This window comes from Rhopalosiphum padi, chromosome 2 (genome assembly GCF_020882245.1).
Source record: "Rhopalosiphum padi isolate XX-2018 chromosome 2, ASM2088224v1, whole genome shotgun sequence".
NCBI classification, from domain to species: Eukaryota; Metazoa; Arthropoda; class Insecta; order Hemiptera; family Aphididae; genus Rhopalosiphum; species Rhopalosiphum padi.
In genome coordinates, this window is record NC_083598.1 from 44721718 (window position 1) to 44746811 (window position 25094).

Below are 25094 nucleotides of genomic sequence, written 5' to 3' on the forward strand. Positions count from 1 at the left end.
TTTGATAGTATTATAACGACTAACACAGTAGTCAGTATATATTATATTTTGGGTGTTTAAAAAAAAGTTATCAACATTTGTGGGACAAAATATATTATTCGAATTAATAATTAATATTAATCTCATAGATTTTCATATAACCTATTACAGCCTATACATTGGATATCACTATCTAGCCAGTGCCCAGTAGTCTTATTTATTAGTGTTTAGTATAGGTTTACTTCTCGATCCGTAGTGCATAGGCATAGTGCACACTGCACACTATAACAATTTCGGACTACAAACCGTGTCGGGGGTTCACTAAAAAATAGGAGCTGATTTAGAGTAATTTGGCCAGGAGTAATATTTTAGAAAGTAAAAAATTTATTGAAATGTATGAAATCAATAAACCTACCTACTGCATAAAATAGAAGTTCTAAAAATCAGTTTGTTAAGCGTTCAGGGTTGGCCTTTGCTATGAAAGTGGCGTAAACACGCCTGCGTAGCTATGTCTACTGTGGTCTGTAATTACCTTTACGGAACGCCTGCAATTTAATGTGCCAGTTTGCGCGGGACAGGATATTCTTTTGAATTTTAACAACGCGGAGGGATCGTGTTCGCATCACAGAAACACTCTCTACATACTATTATAATACACTATTATGACGATTGATGGCGTATATATACATGTATACATGTAGGTTGTAAGTAATTATGTGCCAACTATATATATATATATATAATGTATTACATTATACATGTATTGTACAGTATATCGAATATGGGGGTGCATTGCCATCTGCAGATCGAGGAGACCGGCGACAGTCCCCGTTCCCTGACGAGGGTGCATACGGCCCGGTCCGGATACCGCGGTTTTTGGAGGGTACAGTCTATGGGTTTTCCCGCGCTCAACGACAACGCCGACCAAACAACAGTGTTCTCCCGTGCGATAATATTCTCCTCTCCATGCGCGTCCAACGCAAACGCGGTACATTACGCGGTTCTGTGGCACAAATGGATAATAATAATAACAAGCAATGTTATCATCGCTGAACGTCGGCGCCTCTCTAGCCGCGCACAACTAGTGTCTGGTTCCCGCGTTTTCGGCTGGCGCGTATCACGTAATATCGTGATATTAATATATTATTGTATATATATATTTTGGACGGCGGCACACAGACACAGCTGATTTGCCGCGCAGACGAGTGCGACAACCGTTTTGGTATAGAAAGGAAAAGGGAGAGAGAGCGAGAGAGAAAAAAAAGAAAAAGACCACCGAAACGACAACAAGCACGATTCGTTCTGCGAGCTGGAGGTCGGCAACGGCGGCGGTATTTTCCGATTGTGACGCAGGCACGACTAACAGGTCATAATATCTTCATTGGCGCGTGCTAAAATAAAAGACCTTTGACAACGGCCACGTCTCGATCAACGCCATTATTTTAGCACGAGTCCCTGTGCCGTCTGTCAAGTCTGCTGTGAGTATATACACAATATTTTAATATTATTTTGTGTAGTGAAAAAGCATTAATTGTAAACGTGGTTGTTGGTTACATATTTGATTTTATATTATTATAATAATATGTTGTTATTACTTATTAGTAATAGTCGCGTAGTCGTCACCAAGTTAGGGGAAGGTTTGTTTTAGGGTTGATTTCGCACGTGGGGTAGCGTGATTCCTACCTATTGTAATAATCGTCGAACATTTTACAAGTATAACATGTTCTTAACTCCTATAACTAAAGGTTATCGACCTATGTCATTGATCAGTGCTTTTTGGGGGCTGTTTTGCTTATAGCCGTTAAAAACCATTTTTTATTTGTTACTAGTACAATAAGCCGTAAGTACCAAATCAACCTTCTTAGCTATGGGATCTGAGATATACATTTTAAGTAGGTACAGATGGAAATATTGTTAAGAATTTCCATACCTAATGACTAAAATATATATATTATATATTATATTCTTAATAATGGTTTTTCATTTCATTTCTCATTTGTATTGTTTGATAAAAATTGTTCTGTCTTTTTAGTAAGACTTGTGTTACTGCATGTAATTCAAGTACCTATATATGGATAATGTTGTATGTATATTTTTTATTAGATTTTTAGTGATTTATAATTAAAAACATTTGACACGATAATTAAGTGACAATAGTATTATTCACTACCTATATATTGTATAGGTACAATAGGTATATATATCATTATTATTTATGTATATAGTTATCTCAATTTATTATGTGTCCAATTAATTTAACATCTCATTTAATATATTCTATTGATAAATTATAGATATAGTCCCTGTATTTATAATATAATAAAATATATACAAAATAAATGTCTTACATTTATTGTATTTAAATAGATTTTTAGATAGATGATATTTAGGTTAAATTTATATAAAAAATATATTTGCATAGATGAATTTTTAATTAAAAATGAGAAGTTCTTTTCACTATTTGACTTCTTTTTAACTTAATATACATTATATCAATTAGGGGAGTCTAATGGTTAATATTACTAAACTCTAAATTAGTACCCCCTGAGAATTAATGAAATTTATAAACTTCTAATTTCAGAAATGTTTTTTTTATTTTGCTTCAAACTCCCGAGCAGTATAAACTTTTTGAGAAGTCACAGTTAAAAAAAACATAAAATATATAGCATTGGGGACAAATTGAAGTTTAAAGAAGTCTAGAATTTTATGCTATTAGTTTTTTCTTGAATTGTATATGTTTATTCATAGGGTGGTATATTTTAATATTTAAGCTTTAATATCAATTTTAGTTTTCTTTATGCCTCATCCAAGTCTTGTTTAATGCTTTATACTTTAAAATACTTACTAGGTGATATTAGAATGTTAAAAGTAGAGAACGATAAGTGCTTAAGGTTTAGCGATTATGTATTAAGTAATTTACTTTGAAGCTCTATTTATTTTATTTAAGTTATCTTTATGTTTTAATTATTCTATTTTAAAAAGTAAAATTAAATTTAAAATTGTTATGTGTGTGATTGAATAATGAATGTATTAGTAACTCTATGTACCTAGTATTTTTAAATACCTCTAATTTTAAATAATTAAATATAAATAATATTTATTTGCTTTTAATTACAAATACAATTTCACTAATGTAATTCCTAAAGCACATAGCACAATGTAGTCAGTGGTGTGGCAAGCATATTTAAACTCTAAGCAAAGTATTCAAACAATGATTTATCCACTACCCCCTCATACTAGATAATATATAAATTTAAAACTATGTGTTGATTTAGAATTTTTGTTATAGAATACAGGTCATCAATAATTTAGTATATATAAAAAAATATTATGATAATTAATTATATATTTATCCACACAAATTTTAATTTTTAAATTCAAAATAAACTTCTAGGGCTAAGCAATTGTATTAGTACACAACTTAATAATAATTATTATTATTGTTAAATATCTTTTATATATTCATTTATACAACATTTAGGTACATTACTACAATATATAATTGACAAAATAACTATAATAAATCAAATTATGCATTAATTCATTCATAATATTTATCCATAAAATGTGTAAAGACTATCAGATAAATAATATCATTAAATGGACTTAATTTATAATAAACTAAAAAATTTAATTATTTTTGTGAAATTATAATATAATTATAACAATTTGTTATTAGGTATTTATTATATAATAGCTTAAATTTTGAATTATAATAGAGTTTATTAAATAGAAAATAAACTATTAAATATCAAGTTTTAACAAAGTAATGAAAAAACTTAAAGGTAGGAATTGAAAATAAAACAAAATTTCAAAATTATTATTTATTGTTAAAACCTTGTAAAAACAAAGCATTTGTTGAAACAAAAATATTAATAAATAAAAAAAAAAAAAAAAATTATTATAAAAACATGTTTGAATAGTATATATTTGAATAAAAATAAAAAGTAATTGCTATTTAAATTGTTTAATACCTATTTGTAGCTTATAAAAACTAAATGGACATAATTTTAAACATGGTGGTAATGTGCTTACCATTATTGTCGCACTGACTACAGTGTTTGTATCAGAGGCTATGTTATGAAGGTGTTGCGAATAAATTATTAAAATCTAAGTAGTAATGTATAGATCCCTCCTATCAAAAAAAGAAACAAATATTATAAAATATTTTTTATTTTTATTAATGACTTATTACACTTTTCTTACCTTAAATTTGCTGGTAATACATGTAATAATTATAATAATTTTAGCTTAATAATCCGTAATATCTTATAATAACTTAATTTTAGATTAATTTCTTAATACTTTTTTTAAAACATTGTGAATAATACTTTCTTAATGCTAAATTCAAATTAATTAAATAATTATTTGGTACTTTTATTGTATTTAATTATACATAAAATATGTTATTTATATAATTATATTATGTATATGTACATGGCTTAGGTCCTAGGGTACTAATATTATGACTATAGTTAAATAAATAAATCACCCTCAATATTATGATAGAAATTATTAAATGATTTAAAAATGTTAAATAATTAGTATATAGTTTGTTAAACAAAGTAAATTATGATAATAGTATAGTTGTGTATTATTTATGTAGATTGTCTCTCATTTAAATATGTGTAACATTTATATAAAGCTATATAGCAACTAACATTTGATAGTTAAATATTCCCAAAATTAAAATTGTTCCAACATACAATTAAAAAAGAATGTATATGAAACACAAAAAAATTAATTTTAATTTTATAATATGATTGGGCAATAAAAAAAATATTACATCTGAAAAGTAAAAATTATTTTATTTGTATAATATCCAACATTTAAATATTTTATTTTGTTAAAACTTAAAAATAATTCTATATTCACATAAAGTTATGATAATAAAAATTACACATTCCTTGCTTATTTTTCAGTATATTCTTTTACTATTTTTTTTTTATTGATACCTACAAAGTGTATAAAAATTTTAATTTGTGAAAACCAACTTATCATTAATCTACTTCTTCAATTTCTTGATGAAATTGTATTATGAATAAGGGTTAAAAGCCATTACCCTAGTACTCTACATGATAGGTAAGATGTTATAGTGACTAGGTGTTATAGTAACGCAATATTTCTTAAAGAAATATTAAATTTATAACTAATGTAAGAATATGCTAACTAATACTGTACACTAAACATATAATAGTGTACAAGTTTATTGTCAATTTTATGTCCTAGTATAAACCACTAAAAAGTAAGTGTCAACGGGACATGTAATTTTTAGTATTCAATTATCACTTGTTTATCTTATTGATTTATTTATAATTTAAATATCTAAAAATTAATTATATTGTTTATAAATAATTATTATGGAACTATAGAAGTAATTCATAGAGTATTCATTACTCTATGAAGTAATTGCATAAAAAAGTTGATAAGTGATAACATCAGTATCAAATAGCCAATATAGGTTAATTTACCATGTGTTTTTATTATTTATTGTTAGATTGTAATATATGATTACAAGTTATGAAAAATGCTTAAATGCCACATAAATAACAATTTATTACTTAACTTCGAAAATCTAATTCATGACTTTAAATTATAAAGGGTAAACTTATTAACCTAAAATATTTTTTTTTAACAATTCTGACAAATGTTTTTTTTTTTAAATTTAATTTATATCCCATCGAGAATCGAGATGATCGAAACGGGACGAGTATTTACCCCTTTCTTGCTCTGTATTCTAAATTTTTATTTATATTTCTAAAATTATTCAATCTATTACTTTAATTGTCAATTAATATTGTATTATTGTGTATTTATGCCATCTCCATGCCTAATAATGAGTATCACAGCCATCATTACATTTTTAGTTAAATAACTGCGATCTACAAGTATAATATTTATTAGAAAAAATAAAATAATATTGAATAAAATATTTTTTATTGACAGCATTCGTCAATTATGAATTAACACTAAACATTGATTGACATTTAGAATTATAATATGCACCCTTCTGTTTATTTCGTCTAAGCAGTATAGAATAATAGAGAACAGTGCATTTTACTACCCTGTTAGAATGCAGGTATAATTATTATTATCGTGGGTATTGTATAATTTTTATCAAAATGCTTCGAGCACAGAAATAATCCAAGGTCTCCTGATTATATACAGCATCCGTGTTCACACGCCTTCGAAATTTGGTATGTCACCGATACTGTAAAAAGTTTCCGGTTTAGTTTGTTCTCATGGAAATTACATTTCTATAGTTATTAATGGAATATTTTAATTTACCTAGATTATTTCACCTGGTTTCTATACAATATATAGGAGGCGGTAACATTTGTACCCAGTACTTTACATGTTTTTTGGTAAACGCCTTAGTTTATACCGCCTGTGTTAATTTTTTCTCTAGTGACAGTGAAAATTCATTATTTCTTGAACTGAGAAGTGTTTTAAAGTTTTTACACAACAATAACTTCTTACTGTTTAAAGTATTACTTATTACTTATTACCTTGTATATTATTGTTTAATTATGTATAACGTACATATTTTTTTACATTTGTACATAGTACATTAGTACATTTTTTTTTTAAATAATCAATTTTTTTTTTTTTTTTTGTCATTATTGGGAAACTATCTATTTCATTTTTGCCAATTTCACTTAATTTTCTATTATATAGTGTATACTGTCACAGCTGTAGTGACGTCAGACACATAGACATAAACGCACAATAAGACGCATAGGACATCAGCTGACAATGGTGATAAACTGTGTCTGGTGGTCTGGTTTGGTTTTCTCTCTTTTTTCTTCCTCGCATTTCTTTGTTCTCTATTAGACCCCTCTTGGCCATTTATATTTATTAATTTTTTTTCATTGTGTATATACGTCTCTTCACCTCTCTCGTTGTCAACCTTCAATATAGGAATGAAAAGATCCGTAAAGCGGCATTCTTAAGTTACCATTTTTTTATCTGTATTAATCAAGAGGTAGTCCCGGTTCCAGCTATGTTTGATGTTGGTGGTGGGAGCGGGAGAATAGATCCACAGAATCAAATATAATAATTAATAAATGATAACTCTTCGTTTAGGGTGAATGGCATTTTCTTTTAGTAGTTTGGGTCGGTCTCCCAAAATGGCAAAACTTATTATAATTTAAAATTTTAATTAAAAACCTATATAGTATTTTACATACCTATTTCTATTTTTTCTAAAAATTATATTTAAAAATGTACATTGCCAAAAAGTCGATTCATTTCTTAGTAATTTTATTCTTAAAAACATGTATTCATAACTATATTCTTCAAAATATTATAAGAACCAGATTAATTTAATTTGAGTTTGTCTAAAGATGTACAACTTTTCAATAATTAGCTCGGATTAAATTTACTTTACTAAGTATAATGTATCAATATCATTAATATTTGTGAGCGTTAAATTAATATAGGTACAATAAAATACATAAGTGAGTTGTATATAGTATAATGTATGAGTACATATATTCTACAATGTAATGTTTATAGTCTTTAACTTAAATGTTTTCATCTTATGAATCATATTATATTTTCTTACGATACATACATTATCAAGTATAAACATATTATTTTCATTCATTGTTTATTATTAAAATGAATCCAATGCATATTAAAAAAACAAAATAGAGAGATATCATCGATTTAATGGTGATTATTAAAATTTCTGGTCCCGCTTGGTCTTATTTAAATATATTATAAAAGAATAATTATCACTTTTGCATTCACGCGGTTTGTATATAATAGTTTTAATACTACTGTATGTACCTCTCGACCTTGGTAAAGATCATATACTAGGCAGATCCCCGTCCGGTAGATTCGCGCGTGTTTTAAGCGTCACAAAAAAAAATATAATATAATATATAACCTTGTGCACAGCTGTTATGTTCTTCGTGTGAGACCTACGTGGTCCAGCTTCCTGTCCCTCTCAATACTCACATATACATATACTGACATGTATTAGTGTGTGTATATATTCATTTATGTGTGTGTTATTCACCTCTACCAAGAAAACGAAGGTATCGAAGCCGGTTCGATGGACAAATCAGGTATTACAACACTCGTGGGATTCAGCCTTAGAGAAAACGAGAGAGAGAAAGAAAACAACAAAATCTACACTCGTACAGGTTACATATTATACCTTGAATTTTACAGTTTCGTTCATGCGGTGACCCAACGATTTTATTAGGGCCACAATTGGTGCGGTGGTTTTTTTTTTTTGGACGTGCTCAGCGGACATTCCGTCGCACTTGTAGAATGAAAAATCGATCGATCCGCTACATTGTTGTTACTTAAGCGCCCTGTATATATATTTATTATATTATATCAACTCTTTATGTAGGCTCTTTCTATACCTGTCTGTTTCCTTGTATTCGTTTCAATTATTTGCCATACTATGTATAAAACGCCCTCGCTGCCCCATTCACAATAAAAATTGCACTCGCAAGTATAATATTGATGGTTATTGGTTAGTGATTTTATTGTGAAGTAAAAAGCACTGAACTCGATGGTAAGACAGGTCTTATATATCGTTAAAAGTCTTTACAATTATGAACAAATTTATAAATTAATAATATAATACTATAAGGTATGCAATAGTATAAACACCTATAAGTAATTATTTTTTATTTACTTATTTGTATTATTATTGTAGGCGACTATAGTAATACAATTTTACGTAGGTAATTATATTAAGTTTGGTATTTTATAAAACATTACAAATTTGAAGTTATTTATTGACAGCTAATCAAGTATTTCGCAGTGATAATTAAAAACTTTGCTATTTATATCATATAAAAATCGGTTATAAATCGTTTGCGTTGTAAAATTAAGTTATCATATATATAACATATACGTATGTAAAAATGTTTTGAACTCACCATTGCATTGAACAGAAAAATGGGGAAAATATTGGCGGTACGTAGGGTCTTATTCGTGTCTACGAGGGTCTCCTAAACCGACGGGAAGGAAACGTTCGTCTTCCCCCTTTTGTTCCGGTAAAGCCAGTCGGTATCGGTTTTAGTCTCCCCCAGAATACAAAAGGAAACTCATTTGAAAAATAACGGTCACGACGGGTGTAAATCTTCGGTCGTACCTTTCTGACCCATGAAAGGAGGTAGAAACATTTACCTCAGGATATCTTTTGAAATACTAATCATCTATATAATCACCTAGTATTGAAAAAACGAATTTGTTTTCAACTTTCAATCTAATTTGAGTATTTTACTTATTTTTAATACGACGAAATATTAATGAATTTGTCTTGCCTAACCTAATCTAAGAACGGAATAACGTATTTCTTATATATTACATATTGAAAAATAGTTTAATTTTAATTTTAAGTTAATTAACAAATGATTAAATTTTAAGATATAAATACTATATTATGTTCTTTTGTAAGACTCATTTATATATTAATACATATACAATAATTGAAATATTTTTATTAGTTATAACTTATAAGTAGGTTTATTCATCTCATTTTTAAATAAAAATACCGAAAAATTAATGAGAAACCACAATATTTTCAATTTTTTTTAGAGGATGTTCTGCATACAAATGTTGCCTCTGTATACTAATGCATGGGTCACCAAATGGCAGACAAAGAATTAATAACACATATTACAACAACATTATATATATATATATATGTTATTGTTGTAAATTATTATTTTTGTTAAATATTATTGGTTTTTAAATAATGTAAATATGTACCTAGAATTTTGATAGCCCACAAAAAATTTTCAGATTCCTAATGTGGCCCTTTAAAAATATTAATTGGTGATCCCTGTACTAATGCATAAACAAGGAAAGTTTTACATTCAATAGAATCCATTTTACTCCGTAATTTTGAATATTAGAGTAAATTCGCTGTATTAAATTTAAAGCTCTGTTTGTTTTTTTATTTTAGTTTTGAAGCAAATGTTGAGTATTTTAAAACTGTAAATTTTAACTTAATTAACCTTTTATCAAACTTTCATGTAATAACAGTATTTATATTTGTAGTTTGTACGTTGGCTTTTTATAATACTTCTATTTTTAAACGAGTTTTGAGTGTATAATAAAAACTTAAGTTTTATACAGATAATGTTCTAAACTTTAAGTTTAATAATAGGTTTATTCATTTTTATTTTAAAGATAACAACACAAAATGGATTTTGCTGAATGTAAATTTATCATGTTTAAGATAAAAGCAACACATAAAGTATAGACGGCCTTTTAACACAATCGTAATAGTAATATTATGTGTTTGAAATCACAAAATAATAATTAGTTTATTGATTATCTAATAACTGTTACTATGTTATATAGTATATAATATTATATACTGTATACTTTAATGAACTTTAAAATATTATTAAATTTGTTCAACCAATTTTATAGTAAAGCGTGTTGAAAATAAATTCTAAAAAAATAAGCATATATATCAGTAGCATATACTTGTAATAGGTATATCATAATTTTTTTCTATGATAAATCCAACATATTTTATTATTTTTCTTTTTTGCATTGAAATTAATTTATGTGTATAGAAAATATGATTCTGTATAAAATAAAGATTACTTACATATTTTTTGATAAGTACTAATTACATATAAAAGGTTATTTTAGAAAAGTATACATGATTTTAATAAAATTGTTTATTATAAATAATTTTAAAATGAAAAGCGCGCCAAATTATCCCCTTCGCGTTTAAACCCAGGGTATATGAACCAGGTGTAAAGACCTATATCTCGCTTTGGCTGACCAAAACCCTCGATCGATAACCCTCTAAAATGTACGTGTACGTACATTTTTTTATAATCTCTTTATGCATAATCTGCCATAACATAGTAAACCTTATTAGTGTATTAAACCGGTTGTGTTAGTTTCAGCTTTTACTTATTCATTTACGCTAAAAATACATAAAAAGGTTGATGTTTGGTTGCCTAAAATTACAAATACAATGATTTTTATTTTATATGTTGTTTAAGTACTTGTTTAAAGAATTTTTGATTCTTAAAATCGTACATATCAACGGAACCGATTTTACTAGTTCTAACACATGTGATTTCCATTGAAACATTTCTTGATTACCGAAGGGACTGTATCCAATTTACAAATAACTAAACCAGTTTGTATTCATAAATAAGGATCTCATTAACATTTCCGTTATTCATTTTGTTTTCTTTAAATTTAATATTTTAATTAACTGCTTTAGAGTTTAGACTGACTATAAATTAGTAATATAAATAATAATTATACTATATTATGCTAATCAATATAAATTATATTATATAGAAATTGGCGATAGGATATATTATTTGAATCGTAATAGTTATTAACAATGTATTATATAAATTGACATGTCTGCTGCTTATTATTACTAAGTTAAAACTATTAGGTACACTAAATTATTTTTGATTATATACCCTACAATCTTGTATTCTCAAACGTGACATGGTTATTCATATGAACTTTTTTATAAATTTGATAAAATTTATACAAATATACAAAATATATAAAATATAATAAAATCATTTAACATTCTTGTTTTTCACATTTTTATATTTTATACGAATACTTTCAAACAAGTAAACAACAGTTATACACGTGTAGTAATGAATAATGAATAAATAGTAGTACAAAGTATTCTTATAGCAAAAACTGCTAAGCATTTTAAATTTGACACGTGCCAGTACCTAACTTTTATTTAATTTATGCAAATTCAAACGGTGAACCATGAAAGGCGGTGTACAAACTAAACAATAAAAAGAGCTAGTGGCTATTTAGCACTGTGTATAGTTAGACACATCCACATGTGGCTAGTGTCGTAGACCGTCTTTTGTCGTGGTTCCGATAAAAGTCGAACCGGAATTGAAAGCATCCATCTGTCGGCTCTGCCACAATATGTACAACCCCTTTTTTATTATTATCCTACGTTACACCTGGAAGATTTTGATCAAGCATTATATACATATAGTTATGTACCTACGGCGTATAAATTAAATGACCCCTGAATATATTTTTTTAAAGGCATGACTAGTTTTATTCAGTATATTTTGATATTTATATCGTGTACCCATTCCTACTCGAAACAGTCGAAACATTATTTAATTAGAAGTTTTAAAGTATGATTTTATATGATGAAAGTTGGTAAGTTAAATTAAACAATATTTTCAATGATTCAGTGACAATATTATTACATAATTGAATGAAATCGATTTAGTAAACGGTAAACGGTTATACATTATTAACTCAATGATCGTACTAAAGGTTATTTTTCATGATGTGTGTATATATATTATATATCTATAATATTGTATAGATGCCTATTAACATTAAATAAAATCATTTTGATCTTATTATGTAAGTAATTATTTATAGATTATAGTTAATTTCCAAATAAATAAAATATAAACGGGTGGTATTAATTTGTTATTATGTTTACAAACACTTTTGTTTACTTCTATGCTATCTATGTATTTTTAAAGATAACACCTGAACATTTATTCGACATAATATTTTCATCTCTTTTTACGAGTTGTATTTAAACCGGTCTATAGTTTTCAAACCAAGTTGAATGTCCTCCTCCGTGCGGCTTTTTGAATTCTATTTATAATGTATACATATATATATCAACATTTAATATTTTATCCACTTACCCCTTTCGTTTCAAAAAAAAAACGTCATGTATAGTTATTATAAATACTATTGAGTTACTCTGCAGTACAATGTGCATGCCACCGCGAGTAGTTCGCCTAGTGCTCGTTTTGGTTGAGGTATTTTTTTATTATTATTATTATTACTATATAATATATTATTCACTATTATTCGCTATTGGTATATATATATATACTACTGCGTATGTACACCGGTTTGTGTATGTATAATATGTACTCATGGACAGCTGCATGCGCCCGAAAGCGTGAATTCGCGCGGGGAAACACTTCACGTTGAGCGCGTATAATGACGATTGGGGCACGCGACCCCTGACAATTAAGCTGCCCACCAAAGACATTGCGTTGACTCCCGCAGGTGGTAAATTGCAATATAGTATTTTTAGACGCGAACGAAAAATCCTACTCTGAGTTTATACTTGATGTTTAGGGAGGGTCAAAAGCGTCATTTTATGTTATTTTTGGGAGCTGAGAGTATTCTATATATATATATATATATATATGAATACAAATACATGTTATGTGCAGTATGCGCGCAATCTTCGAGCTATTATGTTGTTCGATTTCTTATGCAGGAAACGTATCAAAAACACATTGTTTAGTGTCACGGACATCTGGTCTATGTGATGTATATTATGTATTTTGTATATTATGCTCCAATGACGAGTGTAAGGTACACGGATCGATCGAGGATCCGATCATTGGCCAATTCTTTAAAACGTATACTATAGGACCATGAACGTTCTCTATAACTTAAAACGTTCTTGACTTTTATCTAGTTGGCTGTTGGGTGTATTATTTAATGTATATAAATATATAGGTATATAGAAACTAGAAAGTATCTATTTAAATTTAATTAACAGTATAGTGTTCAAAGCAAATATTCTGCTATGGTTTATATATTCCTATAGTGTATTACATATGCGTTGTATGTAATGTGCATATATATTTATTATTATAATATGTTATATAGAGAACATGCAAAATATCCGTCATTCGTGCGCAATTCTAAGTAATAATAACACAAACAATTTTATTTGTCCTGCATATTATTCTTAAAGTATTAAAAGTAAACGTGTAAAATGTATTGATATAACAAAATATAAATTTACTCTATGAACTGTTATATACTTTTGTGATATAAAAATATGAAATATTTAATGTAATACGTATGTGGTACTGATAAATGATATAATATCATTGCAACCTTGTATAACTTATGATCATCAGTACATTTTTAGTCTGAATTTTTCTTTGAATACAATCAGTTATATTACATATCGAAAATTAATTTTTAAATTTTGAATATTAACTTAACGTAAAGTGTATTTTACTTTGATATAAAATATTGTAGAAACTATGTACTTTATTAATGTGTTTAGTCCTCAGTTAGACTAAAAGAAATTACTAATAAATATTTCTTTTTTACTTTGTTTAAAGTGAGATAATGTGTAGGTTTTCAATAGTAGTTTATAATTAAAGTAATAGGTATTATTCGTTTTATTTTCATTAGTGTTTCACTATTAAATTATATGTTTTGACTCACTTAATTGCTTTTGTAAATTATGTATTATCTACATTAATTTAATTTTAAATGTAAACTCAAAATATATATAATAAGCTAGTTAAATAGTGTAGTACTTTGACAAAAACGATTAATCTTAATAATCCATATTATAAGTTTTCTTTGAGTATATTTTATCGGAATTTCACGTAAACCAACGCCTTATCTGTGTGACACACATAGTTAACACGTTTAATGTCTTGCCTGTGTCATTTGTTTAACAAAAAAAAAAAATTATAATACTAAAAAAATCTTGTGGGGCCCCATTTTATAAGTTTGACCTTAATATTTCCTGACCTTCCATTTATAATTTATATAGATGACGTGACAGTAAAAAAAAGTTATCTGCCATCGCCACCGTGTTCGTTTGATGAGTTTTTAGCAAACATTATACTTTGATGTATCGATGTATGAATAAATATTTAGCACTCATCGATTATTACTTGCACTATCAACGCAGTTATCGTATATCATACATATTTTCCTTTTAATTGTTGGTTCTTTTATATCCCCGACAAGGGACGTGTCACGTGTAATATCATATTATACCGAAAATGTGTAATACGAGACTGTTATGCTGGTGGTAATACTTGGATAATGCGTAGGTGATTTAGCAGATTTGCATTCTGACGTGAGGTCGTTTTCCCTCCATAATACTGTTCGCGTCTTACTAGAAAATGATTTATTTAAATTTATCACGTATATAAACGGGAAATTAATATTCTTATATCACTTTATTATTCGATTTTTAGATTTAAGTAAATCGAATTTATAATTAATTTAATGCTATTATGTTGTAAATTAGGTAGTGTAATAACGTAACTAAATAAATTTAATACATAAAAATAATGTATGCTGCATTTTGGATTTTATAAATTTGGGTGTACAACATTGTTGATATTATTAAAATCTTTTCATGTTTTAAGAAATTAAAATTCTCAATTGTATTCGTTTATGATTTACTACTTGTTTCGTTAATTACACAGCGTAGATGTTGCTTGATTGCTTAATATTTTACTGAAATACATGTTTGCTTTATACCTAATTTACTTAAATTTATCAAAATGTATAATACTTACTATTGATTAATTTAAGCTATATCAATTACTAATATATATTTTCCTAAGCAGGGGCCTACCCGCTCTAAACTTACATCTCCCACGTTGCTAAGTCACGCGAATCTTTACTCGTTTTTGGATGTAACATGTGTTCGTTTAGAGTATTCTATATATTTACCTCTAAAGACCACGTGAGAGAACTAGAAATCATTCAACAGTGACTATAGCTAGTCTACATCATATTGTATTTTATTTTTTATTTTTAATACACCTACAAACCGTGTCCAAATGAATAATAAATGTATGTAGTTTTTCATATTTTTGTTGCAAAGATATTTCGTTTCCATTGTAAACAAATTCGTGTTGACGATGCATTAAAGTATTATTGTGGTATTATCCTTTTAAAAATCGTTCGAAAACAGCTCCAATATATCGATGCTTTAGTCATATTGCAAATAAATTTACTTTGGAATTAATAAAACTAGTAATAATATTCATTGTGTATTTATCAATTCAATTAAAAATAAATTAAAATAATTATTTATTAATAAGAAAAAAATTCCTTGGCTGTTTATTGCTAATTCTTTATTATTTTATCGATTGAAAACCCAATATCTATTTAATCTTAGTAAACGATAATTGAACTAAATCATAACATGACTTATTGTGATTATTATTTTGTCATAAGTCATAAACTCATAACCAATTTTCTAATTATTGTTATCATACAGATCGTATCAAATTTGTTAAGGTCTATATGCAGTATGTAATGTGTTGTTCAGTAGATACTTACAACAGTAATTATAGTGAATATAAAAATTAAATTGTTATATTGAAAATTCAGAAAAAAATGACCAAAAATATATAGCGGTTTAATAATATAATAGCCTTCTACGGGTCCACACTTCATCATGTTTTTAGAATCGCGATTTAGTTCCACGGTCAAGTTATTTCAACACCTGTCACTATACAGGCCACTGTGGCGTAATTATTTTTAATTTTACTGATTCTGAGACGACATTATATTACATTATAATATCCTAATATTATAATAGTAAACGTCATGGTACAGTAACTGCCGAACGGACGTCCTTTTGGTTTTTCATGTATATTTGTATATATATATGTAAAGTAATGATTAGTTACGATTACAGTATAATATTATATATATTTTTAGTCAGACAGTGATGATATTACACTACATTAAAACACGTATGATATAATAATAATAATATAACAGTGAGTTTGCGTCAATATATCCCGCAGGACCGGACGGCATTATCGTAATAATACACTGAGTTTCTTATGCTGCCATTAAGGACAAAAGGGGTACTCCGTTTAGCCGCCACTGTCCGAGGACGACCTATACGTATGTTATACCTATATGGTTCCTGAACCGCGTCGGCCTTGTAATGATATATAATCCCTTTTGTACCCACAAAGACCAATTGGCGCCAACCAAAACAACGTAAATGGAATGCTGCTGGTGGCAGTCTTATTTATTGTATAAAATAATACTATACTTATATAGATTTCGAACACTACCCACAACTACGGACCATCGGGGTTTTGTACGTTTTGGTTGGTCCTCTTTTGCGCGGCAGAGGAAACAAAATAATATCGTCCTACAACTACTGCTGCAGGTGAATCCAAATTTGATACTCATTGATCATCGCGGTGGGCATTATTATTATTATTATTATTATTACTTTTTTTATGGTGGACGTAGGCAAGTGTACATGTATAATACTCCGAATTTATTTATGATTGCACTCCGGGGGTTCTCGTTCTGTCGTTATACGATGACATGCATTGGGAAAAATTTTTGTACAAAACTCTAGAGTAAAGTGTCGATGTATAACTCCTTTCAAAATACAACCGTGAATATTGTTGATAACAGCCCGTTTCGAATCGAAGTTGCCAGATGATAATTTTATCGATAGTATAATATTTAATGTATCGTGCATTATAATAGGATAGGCAGCATATTATCATACAATAACGATATTTCATAGTATGAATGTAACAACCAACAATTGAATTAAAAATACATTGTGCCTTGCCCCATATGCTTTTAATGTATGTGATTGTATCTGCCGAGTTGAAATTTGTCAAATAAAAACATATTACATTTATAACGTATAAGTAAATTATTATTTCTACCGCAATAACTAATTGTAGTACTTATTGGTCATTATCAATTCATAAAAACTAGTAAGTTTTATTTATTTATTAATAATATATTATTTAACGTAATAAATAATTGGTATTATTTAATTTTAAGCATTGTATAATAGTTTATGCTCATAATCATAAAATAAGTGAGGGTATTTATATAGTGCGTAGAAATAATGGTATTAATTTGGTAATGAAGTCTGTTACTTCTAATTGCATAAAACACATGTTACTATATTTAGATATTTAAATAGACATATTTCTGACCGGAATGGAGTATCTTTCAGAAATAATGTTTTTTATGTATTCGATTTCACGATAACCTTTCACAAGAAATATCTGGGTAGCCAAACTAATAATTTGTTGGTAAACATTTTTCGTTTTGGTTTGAAATGAACGTTTATGTAAACTTCATAATATTATAATAAAGAATCCCTCCAAAAACTATTTTTTTTTTTTGTAATAATAAGAAACCCAGAAGAACATTTCTTTCCGTGTTTCAATAATTGTGTAGAACGTGGGTTCTTATTTATTTGATACACAAGTAGTTACGACTATAATTCATTGTTGACAGTAAACGACTTCTTATTATTTATAAACTAAGATAATACGAGAACATAGTAGTGCTTAATAATGCTTATACATTATGCCTAGTGTTTCTTTTTATCCGAGCATAACGATAAAAAAGCAGTTAGTTTTAAGGTAAAATTTGTTCGTTATACATTTATACTTGTACCATTAATCGTGTATTCTATTGAGTACTGTACCTACTTTAGTAAGCATTTTCGTGCTTACATATTATGCGGTACAGCTGTAGGTACTCTCGAGTGAAGAAAATTTTAATTTAAAAAATCAATTCATTATATTATACAATACAAGTTGACTATATTGTTAAAGATCGTTATACATTTTTGTCAGATCACAGACTTTTCTACTAATGAAATATATTATCTGTTACATCGGTTTATCGGTTGTAGATTAAATTTTTAATTTATTCTCATCGTTAAATATTATTTTGCGTCTCAACGTCCCATTAAGGGAAACTAATCGAACGACCTTACAATCACGTTATCGGCGTACCACTACCATCGATATTATTATAAAAGAAAAATATAAATTTGTTGGAAGAATGAAGCATATAGCATAATAATAAATAATAGGTTTTAATTTATTTTCGTTGTCGCTCCAGTGATATAATATTATACATATTTGACGAAAACAATAATATCGCGGATCAATAATTATAAAAAAACAAATTGTTTTTTCCAAACGTCGGACGGCGTGAAAGGTAAATAAAAACAACAATAATAATAATAATTAATTATTATTGTTACAATAATAGTATTACGTAATCGCATCGTGAACTGCAGGCAGCGTACGACGTGCCACCGGCGTTATCGCCGCGGACAACTTTGTTTTGGCGGCAAACGTGCGGCCACGGAGGCGGACCGCTCGCGCGAGTTTGTGTTCTATGTTGTTTTTAGGCGGGATCTATCGCTCGGCAGACGTCGGCGCCAGACGGTCAGCTGTTGCCGGCCCGATCAGCTGATCCGTATTGTCAACAAAGCGCCCGCGCGCGCGCAAAGGGGGCCTGCATTCCTGTGAGCTGCGCGCCCCTCCGCCCCTAAACCGGTTCCGTCTGCCGTAGGCGGCCACAGTCGGGATCATTGTCTCTTCGTTACCGTCGACCAGTCGCTCGTTAACCGTGAACCCTGAAACGTGTTGTGCGCTCTGCCTGCTACCGTTGCCGCCGAAGTACTCGCTTCCTCTCTCGTCGAATAATTTTATTTTTTTATAAAACCGATTTTTCCCGCTCGTTGTTTCGACCAAATTTCGTAACAACGGTATTGATTAAATTTACGATCTACATCTGTCTGTTCGTTCAACTACGCTGGGCCCGAGGTGCAACGTGCCGATTCGCGTAATATCCGCGTCCCTCCCCCGTGCGGTCTCTCCGACCGGAAGGGACGATTCGACGACCAATACACTCGTAAGTTTACATTGCATATTTTTATCGTCGCGAAGTCTTATGTTGGACGTTTTAATAATTGGTGTTTCGTCGCATACGCTACATTTTGTAAATTTGAAAATTTTTCCGTCGATGGTACACACGACATAATAATGTCTGCGCGGCTGTTTTTGTTGGCAAATTCGATGCCACTTTTTTTTGGTCACACTCGAAAATTAGTGATCTCACCACGGCGGACGATTGGCATCGGTTTTTGCGCGCGCGGAAAACGATTGCGATTCCGGTGACCTCTGCCGGTCGGCGGCGGCGGACCCCCTGGTTGAGGAGCGTGGAACTCGCGCGCAATAGGCGGACAATAGGGAAAACGCTTTTGGCGCCCGTTTCCTCGCGTCATCCACGTACTCTTGCGGCGCGCGCGTTTCCCGCCACCACAGCGTCACCGCCCGAAGCCAAAAGCCCGCCCAATGTCGTTGTTCGGTCCACGCGTCACCTTTAGTTTTTTTTTTTTTGTATAGTTTTCCATTTGTTTTCCACGGATGAAACATTTCGATTTTTATTTTTACCCATCGTGTCTGTTTATCGTACGTTATTAACGACTCATCGCCTGAAATAATTTTCAATTGTATTCTACTAAAAAAATATTATGACGCACACGCCGATTACCGAGTGGTTTTCGATTTGTATACTCGCATAGTTATGAAAAAATAGTTTTTATTATCTTGGTGTATTATATTATTTTTCCTTAAAGTAGTCCAATGCGTAATAATACACGTGCAATTACCAGTTTTTATTATTATTTTTTTTGAATTTATTACAATTAAAAGTCCTCATGAAGACTGCTGAATACGTATTTATTTTATATTAGGTACCTATACTTATTATATTAGTTCTTTAATTCATTAAAAATAATGTTATAAGCTTTATTTATACGGTTACCATTAAAGCATAAAAATTCGTTCAGTTAAAAATATTCAATTTTAGTTCAATTAGGTAAATTGTATTATATGTAGGTATTGTATTTTAATTCAGCCATCATATGATATTATTATTTTTTTTTATCTGATGTTCATTTAATTCATTAATAATTTCTATCCTAATTGTTAGGGTGACTGGTTTCTTACCCTAACATTTACATGTATATATTAATATCTACTACCGATGGTGTAAAATTACTTTTAATTCAATTATTTATTATAAATGTCAAATATCTATTATATGCATACATTTGATCTTCAAATATAATTTTATCATAATGGCTAGATAACTTCTTTATATATCATAGTTATAAATATAATATATTAACCTGTTTATTTTTAAGATCTTATAGAGTTTATATAATACAAATTACATACACGTATTTTCCATTTTATAAGTATATACTATTTTTACCTGTTATATGTTATTTGTGTACTGCCATACAAATATTTTAAAGTTTTTATTTTTACATAATTATATTTTGTAAAAAAGGACAAATCATAAATATAATTCTTGATTTTTATTTTTATGTTTCAGGCAATATACATTCCTCAAAGTCAACTACAATGAATGACGCTAGTTCATCTAACATTGATGGTGTTTTGAAAAGGAAAAGACATGTAAGGCTATTTTTATTGTTGTGCTGTTTTAAATGTTATTTTCTTTTTTTTTCCCAAATAATTTTAACTAGAAAAATAAAATATGAAATGATTGGACAATAATCTTAACTGTTACCGTTTGGTATCTATACAATTAAGATATTAATTTTTTTTTTTTTGATAGTCATATTATAGTAATGATAATTTTTGAAAGTACTACTAGTACTAAGGATACTAAGAGAAATATTTTTTCATATTCATAGAAATTACTTGCTTTTTATATTTAAAAAACATGTTACTTATAATCTAGCATTTATTATTAAATTTATATACATACCTTTTATTCTGTAGATAGCTTGAATACAAATATAGTACTACATGTATTGCTCATAGTAATTTAAATATTTTTAAAGGTATCAAAATTAAAATGATAAAAGTTACTTAATAATAGTCATATAATAAAAATATTTATTTTATATAATCCAGTTTTACAATTTGTTTTAATTGACTATGTAAATTATTGTTATCTTTTAGAACTCTGAAGGCTATTTACATAATGGTACTGTGTCAGGCAAGCGGATGAAAATTGACCACAGTCCTATTGATCTCCCAAGTATTTTATCTAGATCTAAATTACATGGTTCATCACAGTCATCACTATCAGATGATAGTGAGCATCAATATTTTACAAATTTACAAAGAAACTCCAGAGTAAGAGCTGACTCTGATCCATTTCAAATTAATTCTGAGAACAATGATTCCTTCCAACAATTAACTGTTGGTAATAATGGAAGTGTAGAGCGGCGACCATTATCTGAGTTACAAGTTCTGTCGCCTGACTCTCATTCAATTTATTCAGATGATAGGTATGTGGTACATAAAAAAAACCTATAACTGTGAAAATGTTACTTATTTATTTGCTATATTTAGGTCGGAATCGGAAGCTAGTAGTCCTGCTCTCAGTGAACCTGCCCCATTATTATCTGACAATGAACTAAGCCCAGATTGTATTGATAGTTCTGAACCAAAGAAAAATATTGAAAATGATCCACCTACATATGTGCCAACTCCACGTTATTCAAACATTCAAGATAATGTTGGAAGTACTGTAGTTACTACTTGGAGCAAGTAAGTTATAAATTATTTAAATAATAAAATAAACAACATAATTAAATTTGTTATTTTATTATTGTTTTAGATTTCGTGACATGGCCATTAACCATAAGCCAATTGCATTAAATGAAAGACCATGTCCATTACCTGAAATTCCTTGGGGTAAACGTGCAGCTTTTTGGCAGATGATATGTAATAGAGATTCTGCAACATTAACTTACAGGAATCCTGATTACCAAGATTGCCATGAACATATAACACCTCGAATGAGAGCTATTCTTTTAGATTGGCTAATTGAGGTATTATTTAATGATAAATTATTCATGTTATCATATTTAAAATTATTTATATATACATATTATGAATTATAATGTATACTTTTGATTTTAGGTGTCTTCTGTTTATAAGTTACATCGAGAAACTTATTATTTAGCCATGGATTATTTAGACAGATATTTATCAAACAGTGATTCTATTCCTAAACAAAAATTACAACTCATTGGTAATTAAACTTTTCCAGCCTTAATTTTTAAGCCATACAAAGACAAGTTAATTTAGGGTTAACTTATTTTTTGTACATAGGAATTACTTGTCTGTTTATGGCTGCCAAAATGGAAGAGATTTACCCTCCTAAACTAACTGAATTTGCTTATGTCACTGATGGTGCATGTACTGATGAAGATCTGTTAGATATGGAGAAAATATTATTGATGGTAATTAAACATAAATATAATAATAATTAAACTGACTACAAAGAATTAACTAATTTTTCATGTGTATTTTAGCATTTGCGTTTCCGTTTAACACCTGTTTCTATAAACTACTGGGTAGAACTGATGTTGCAATTCATTTGTGTGGATGATAGTACAGCTGAAGACAGTTTGATTACTCCACAATTTCCTCAAAATTTATTCAATCAGGTGGCTCATCTTTTAGATTTAGCCAGTCTAGATTCAACTAGTTTACGTTACTCGTATAGTGAATTAGCAGCATCCGCTCTGACTATAGTGCTAAATAAAAAAATTGCTTTAACCATTTCCGGTAAGTTATTATAAAAAAAAAAACCAAGTTTATATTTGAGTTGTAACTAAACAATATTTTAAATTATTATTATTATTATTTAGGATTATCAGAAGGAAATGTATGTAATTGTGTTGAATGGATGTCTGTATATTGGAGTGTAATTCTTGAAGAATACCAGTATGAAGAAATTGATTTTGAAAATGATTCAGAACAAGTAGATGGCACCCATGTTAAACAACAACACTTAGTCAGTATGGATATGTATGTAAGTATCATTTATATATTTTTATTATGGTATCATCAACTCATTTTAAATATTTTCTCATTCCTATTTATCTGTTAATTTTGCACTCAGATGTAAAAAAGGTACATGTCTTTTTAATATATTTTTATGTGTAGTAGAATTGTATTTTATAAAAATATATAAATTATTAATGTTAATAGCCTTGTGTAGTAAATTCAATTGCCTTTACTAAATTTATTTGTAATTTTAGGATTTAGCACAGAGTAGATTTGAACTAATTCAATTATCCCGAGTCAAAGGCCCAGTAACTCCTTCAAACTTATTAACACCGCCATGGAGTGGTAAAAAATATCCTGTAACAGCTGAAGAGTGCAAACCCTCATGTAGCTACAAATAATAAATTAAATACTGACAACACCAACAGTAAGATTTTTTTATTAAAACATGTACATTTTACCCTTGCAATAGGTTATTGTATTCTAGTTTTCTTTGTGTTAAATAATATTTTATTTTAATTGATAGATTCTGTCTTGACGACCTAGATTATTTAAATGTGCAATAATAATCTATTTTTTTAAATTAGTACTGTTGGTAGTTAATTATAATTATACATACAATTTGGAAATCAGTAATCATACTGAAAATTTTTTTCTTTCAAGTTAATAGCTGATTTCTCTCCTTAAAAGTGTAAAATTAAGGTCAACATTGTTGATTGAACTGGTGGTTCCTCATTTAAAGTTATGTCAAATTGCTAAACAATGAAAAAAAACCAAAAAAATATATTTGGCCCTCATGTCGATTATAATTTTATGTAACAATTACTTTGTATATTATTATATGATTATACTAAATACTTAATAGACTCACGAGTAATTATATTAGGGTTATTATTATAAATTTTTTTACAAGCCATTCCTTCATATTACACAATCTTATAATTTTGACTTTTTATATCAAATTACATTATCCTTTTGTATTCTAGTCTTATTTAGCTGATAATGATAAAATTATTTTGTGTAGTCTCATAGCATGTTTTATTATGTACAATTTTTTTTTTTTTTTTGAAACTTTAAATTATTATTTCCTTATGTTAAGATGCGCATATTCATGGTTTTGTACTAACTCCATGCGCTAGTTATATATTTGTATATGTGTAATATTGAAATCAACGATTTTCTAATGTGCCAGTTTCTTTTTATGTAATGCAATGACCAGAATTTTTGAAAAATTTGTATAAAGTGATCTCCATTCAACATTGAATTTGTATTAAAATATATTATAGAACATAGAAATATATATAAAAAATGTTTCCAATTTTTTTACAATAATTATGTGAATTTCATTATCTAACTTTAACATATTTTTATTCTCGTTATAGTAATCATTACTTACATAAAAAAAAATTATAACTAGGCCATTAATAAATTAGAAATAATCAGGTTGGGGAGAAGAATTTGTATATTTCTTTAGTTGGTATGCATTTAAATTTAATTCTTATCAATGGGAATATATATTTTATTGGGATAATAAAAATTCTTTGTTATATTATTAGCAGTTAAACATTTTTGTTTTATAGTTAAAATTATTTTATTCACAGTTATAAATCTCTATAAACATAATATATAAATATATATATATTTTTTATGTACATGTGTATAATGTAACTTAAACTGGCTTATAATAAATTATGATTATAATTATTATTAAAA

The 25094-nt window shown here is 28.3% G+C and overlaps 1 protein-coding gene across 3 annotated transcripts; it reads left to right on the forward strand.

The window, feature by feature from the left end:
* Positions 1-1093: 1093 nt before the first annotated feature.
* On the forward strand, positions 1094-25094 carry LOC132921012 (G1/S-specific cyclin-E). 3 transcript variants are annotated; one of them, XM_060983808.1, is made up of 10 exons: positions 1094-1457; positions 20944-21026; positions 21540-21871; positions 21936-22133; positions 22204-22417; positions 22509-22620; positions 22701-22831; positions 22904-23159; positions 23243-23406; positions 23636-25094. In XM_060983808.1, the coding sequence occupies exons 2-10, from the start codon at positions 20973-20975 to the stop codon at positions 23780-23782; spliced, it is 1608 nt and encodes a 535-aa protein (XP_060839791.1). In that variant the 5' UTR covers positions 1094-1457; positions 20944-20972; the 3' UTR covers positions 23783-25094. The 3 variants fall into 3 exon arrangements, with proteins under 3 accessions (XP_060839791.1, XP_060839792.1, XP_060839793.1); XM_060983809.1 differs by lacking the exon at positions 1094-1457 and adding an exon at positions 19142-19452; XM_060983810.1 differs by lacking the exon at positions 1094-1457 and adding an exon at positions 19876-20296.

Excerpts from the sequence above, each read along its gene's own strand:
- LOC132921012 (XM_060983808.1), top strand. The coding sequence starts at position 20,973 with ATGAATGACGCTAGTTCATCTAACATTGATGGTGTTTTGAAAAGGAAA. Across the intron at positions 23,160-23,242 it reads AATTGCTTTAACCATTTCCG|GATTATCAGAAGGAAATGTA; the intron begins GTAAGTTATTAT and ends ATTATTATTTAG. Across the intron at positions 23,407-23,635 it reads TAGTCAGTATGGATATGTAT|GATTTAGCACAGAGTAGATT; the intron begins GTAAGTATCATT and ends TTGTAATTTTAG.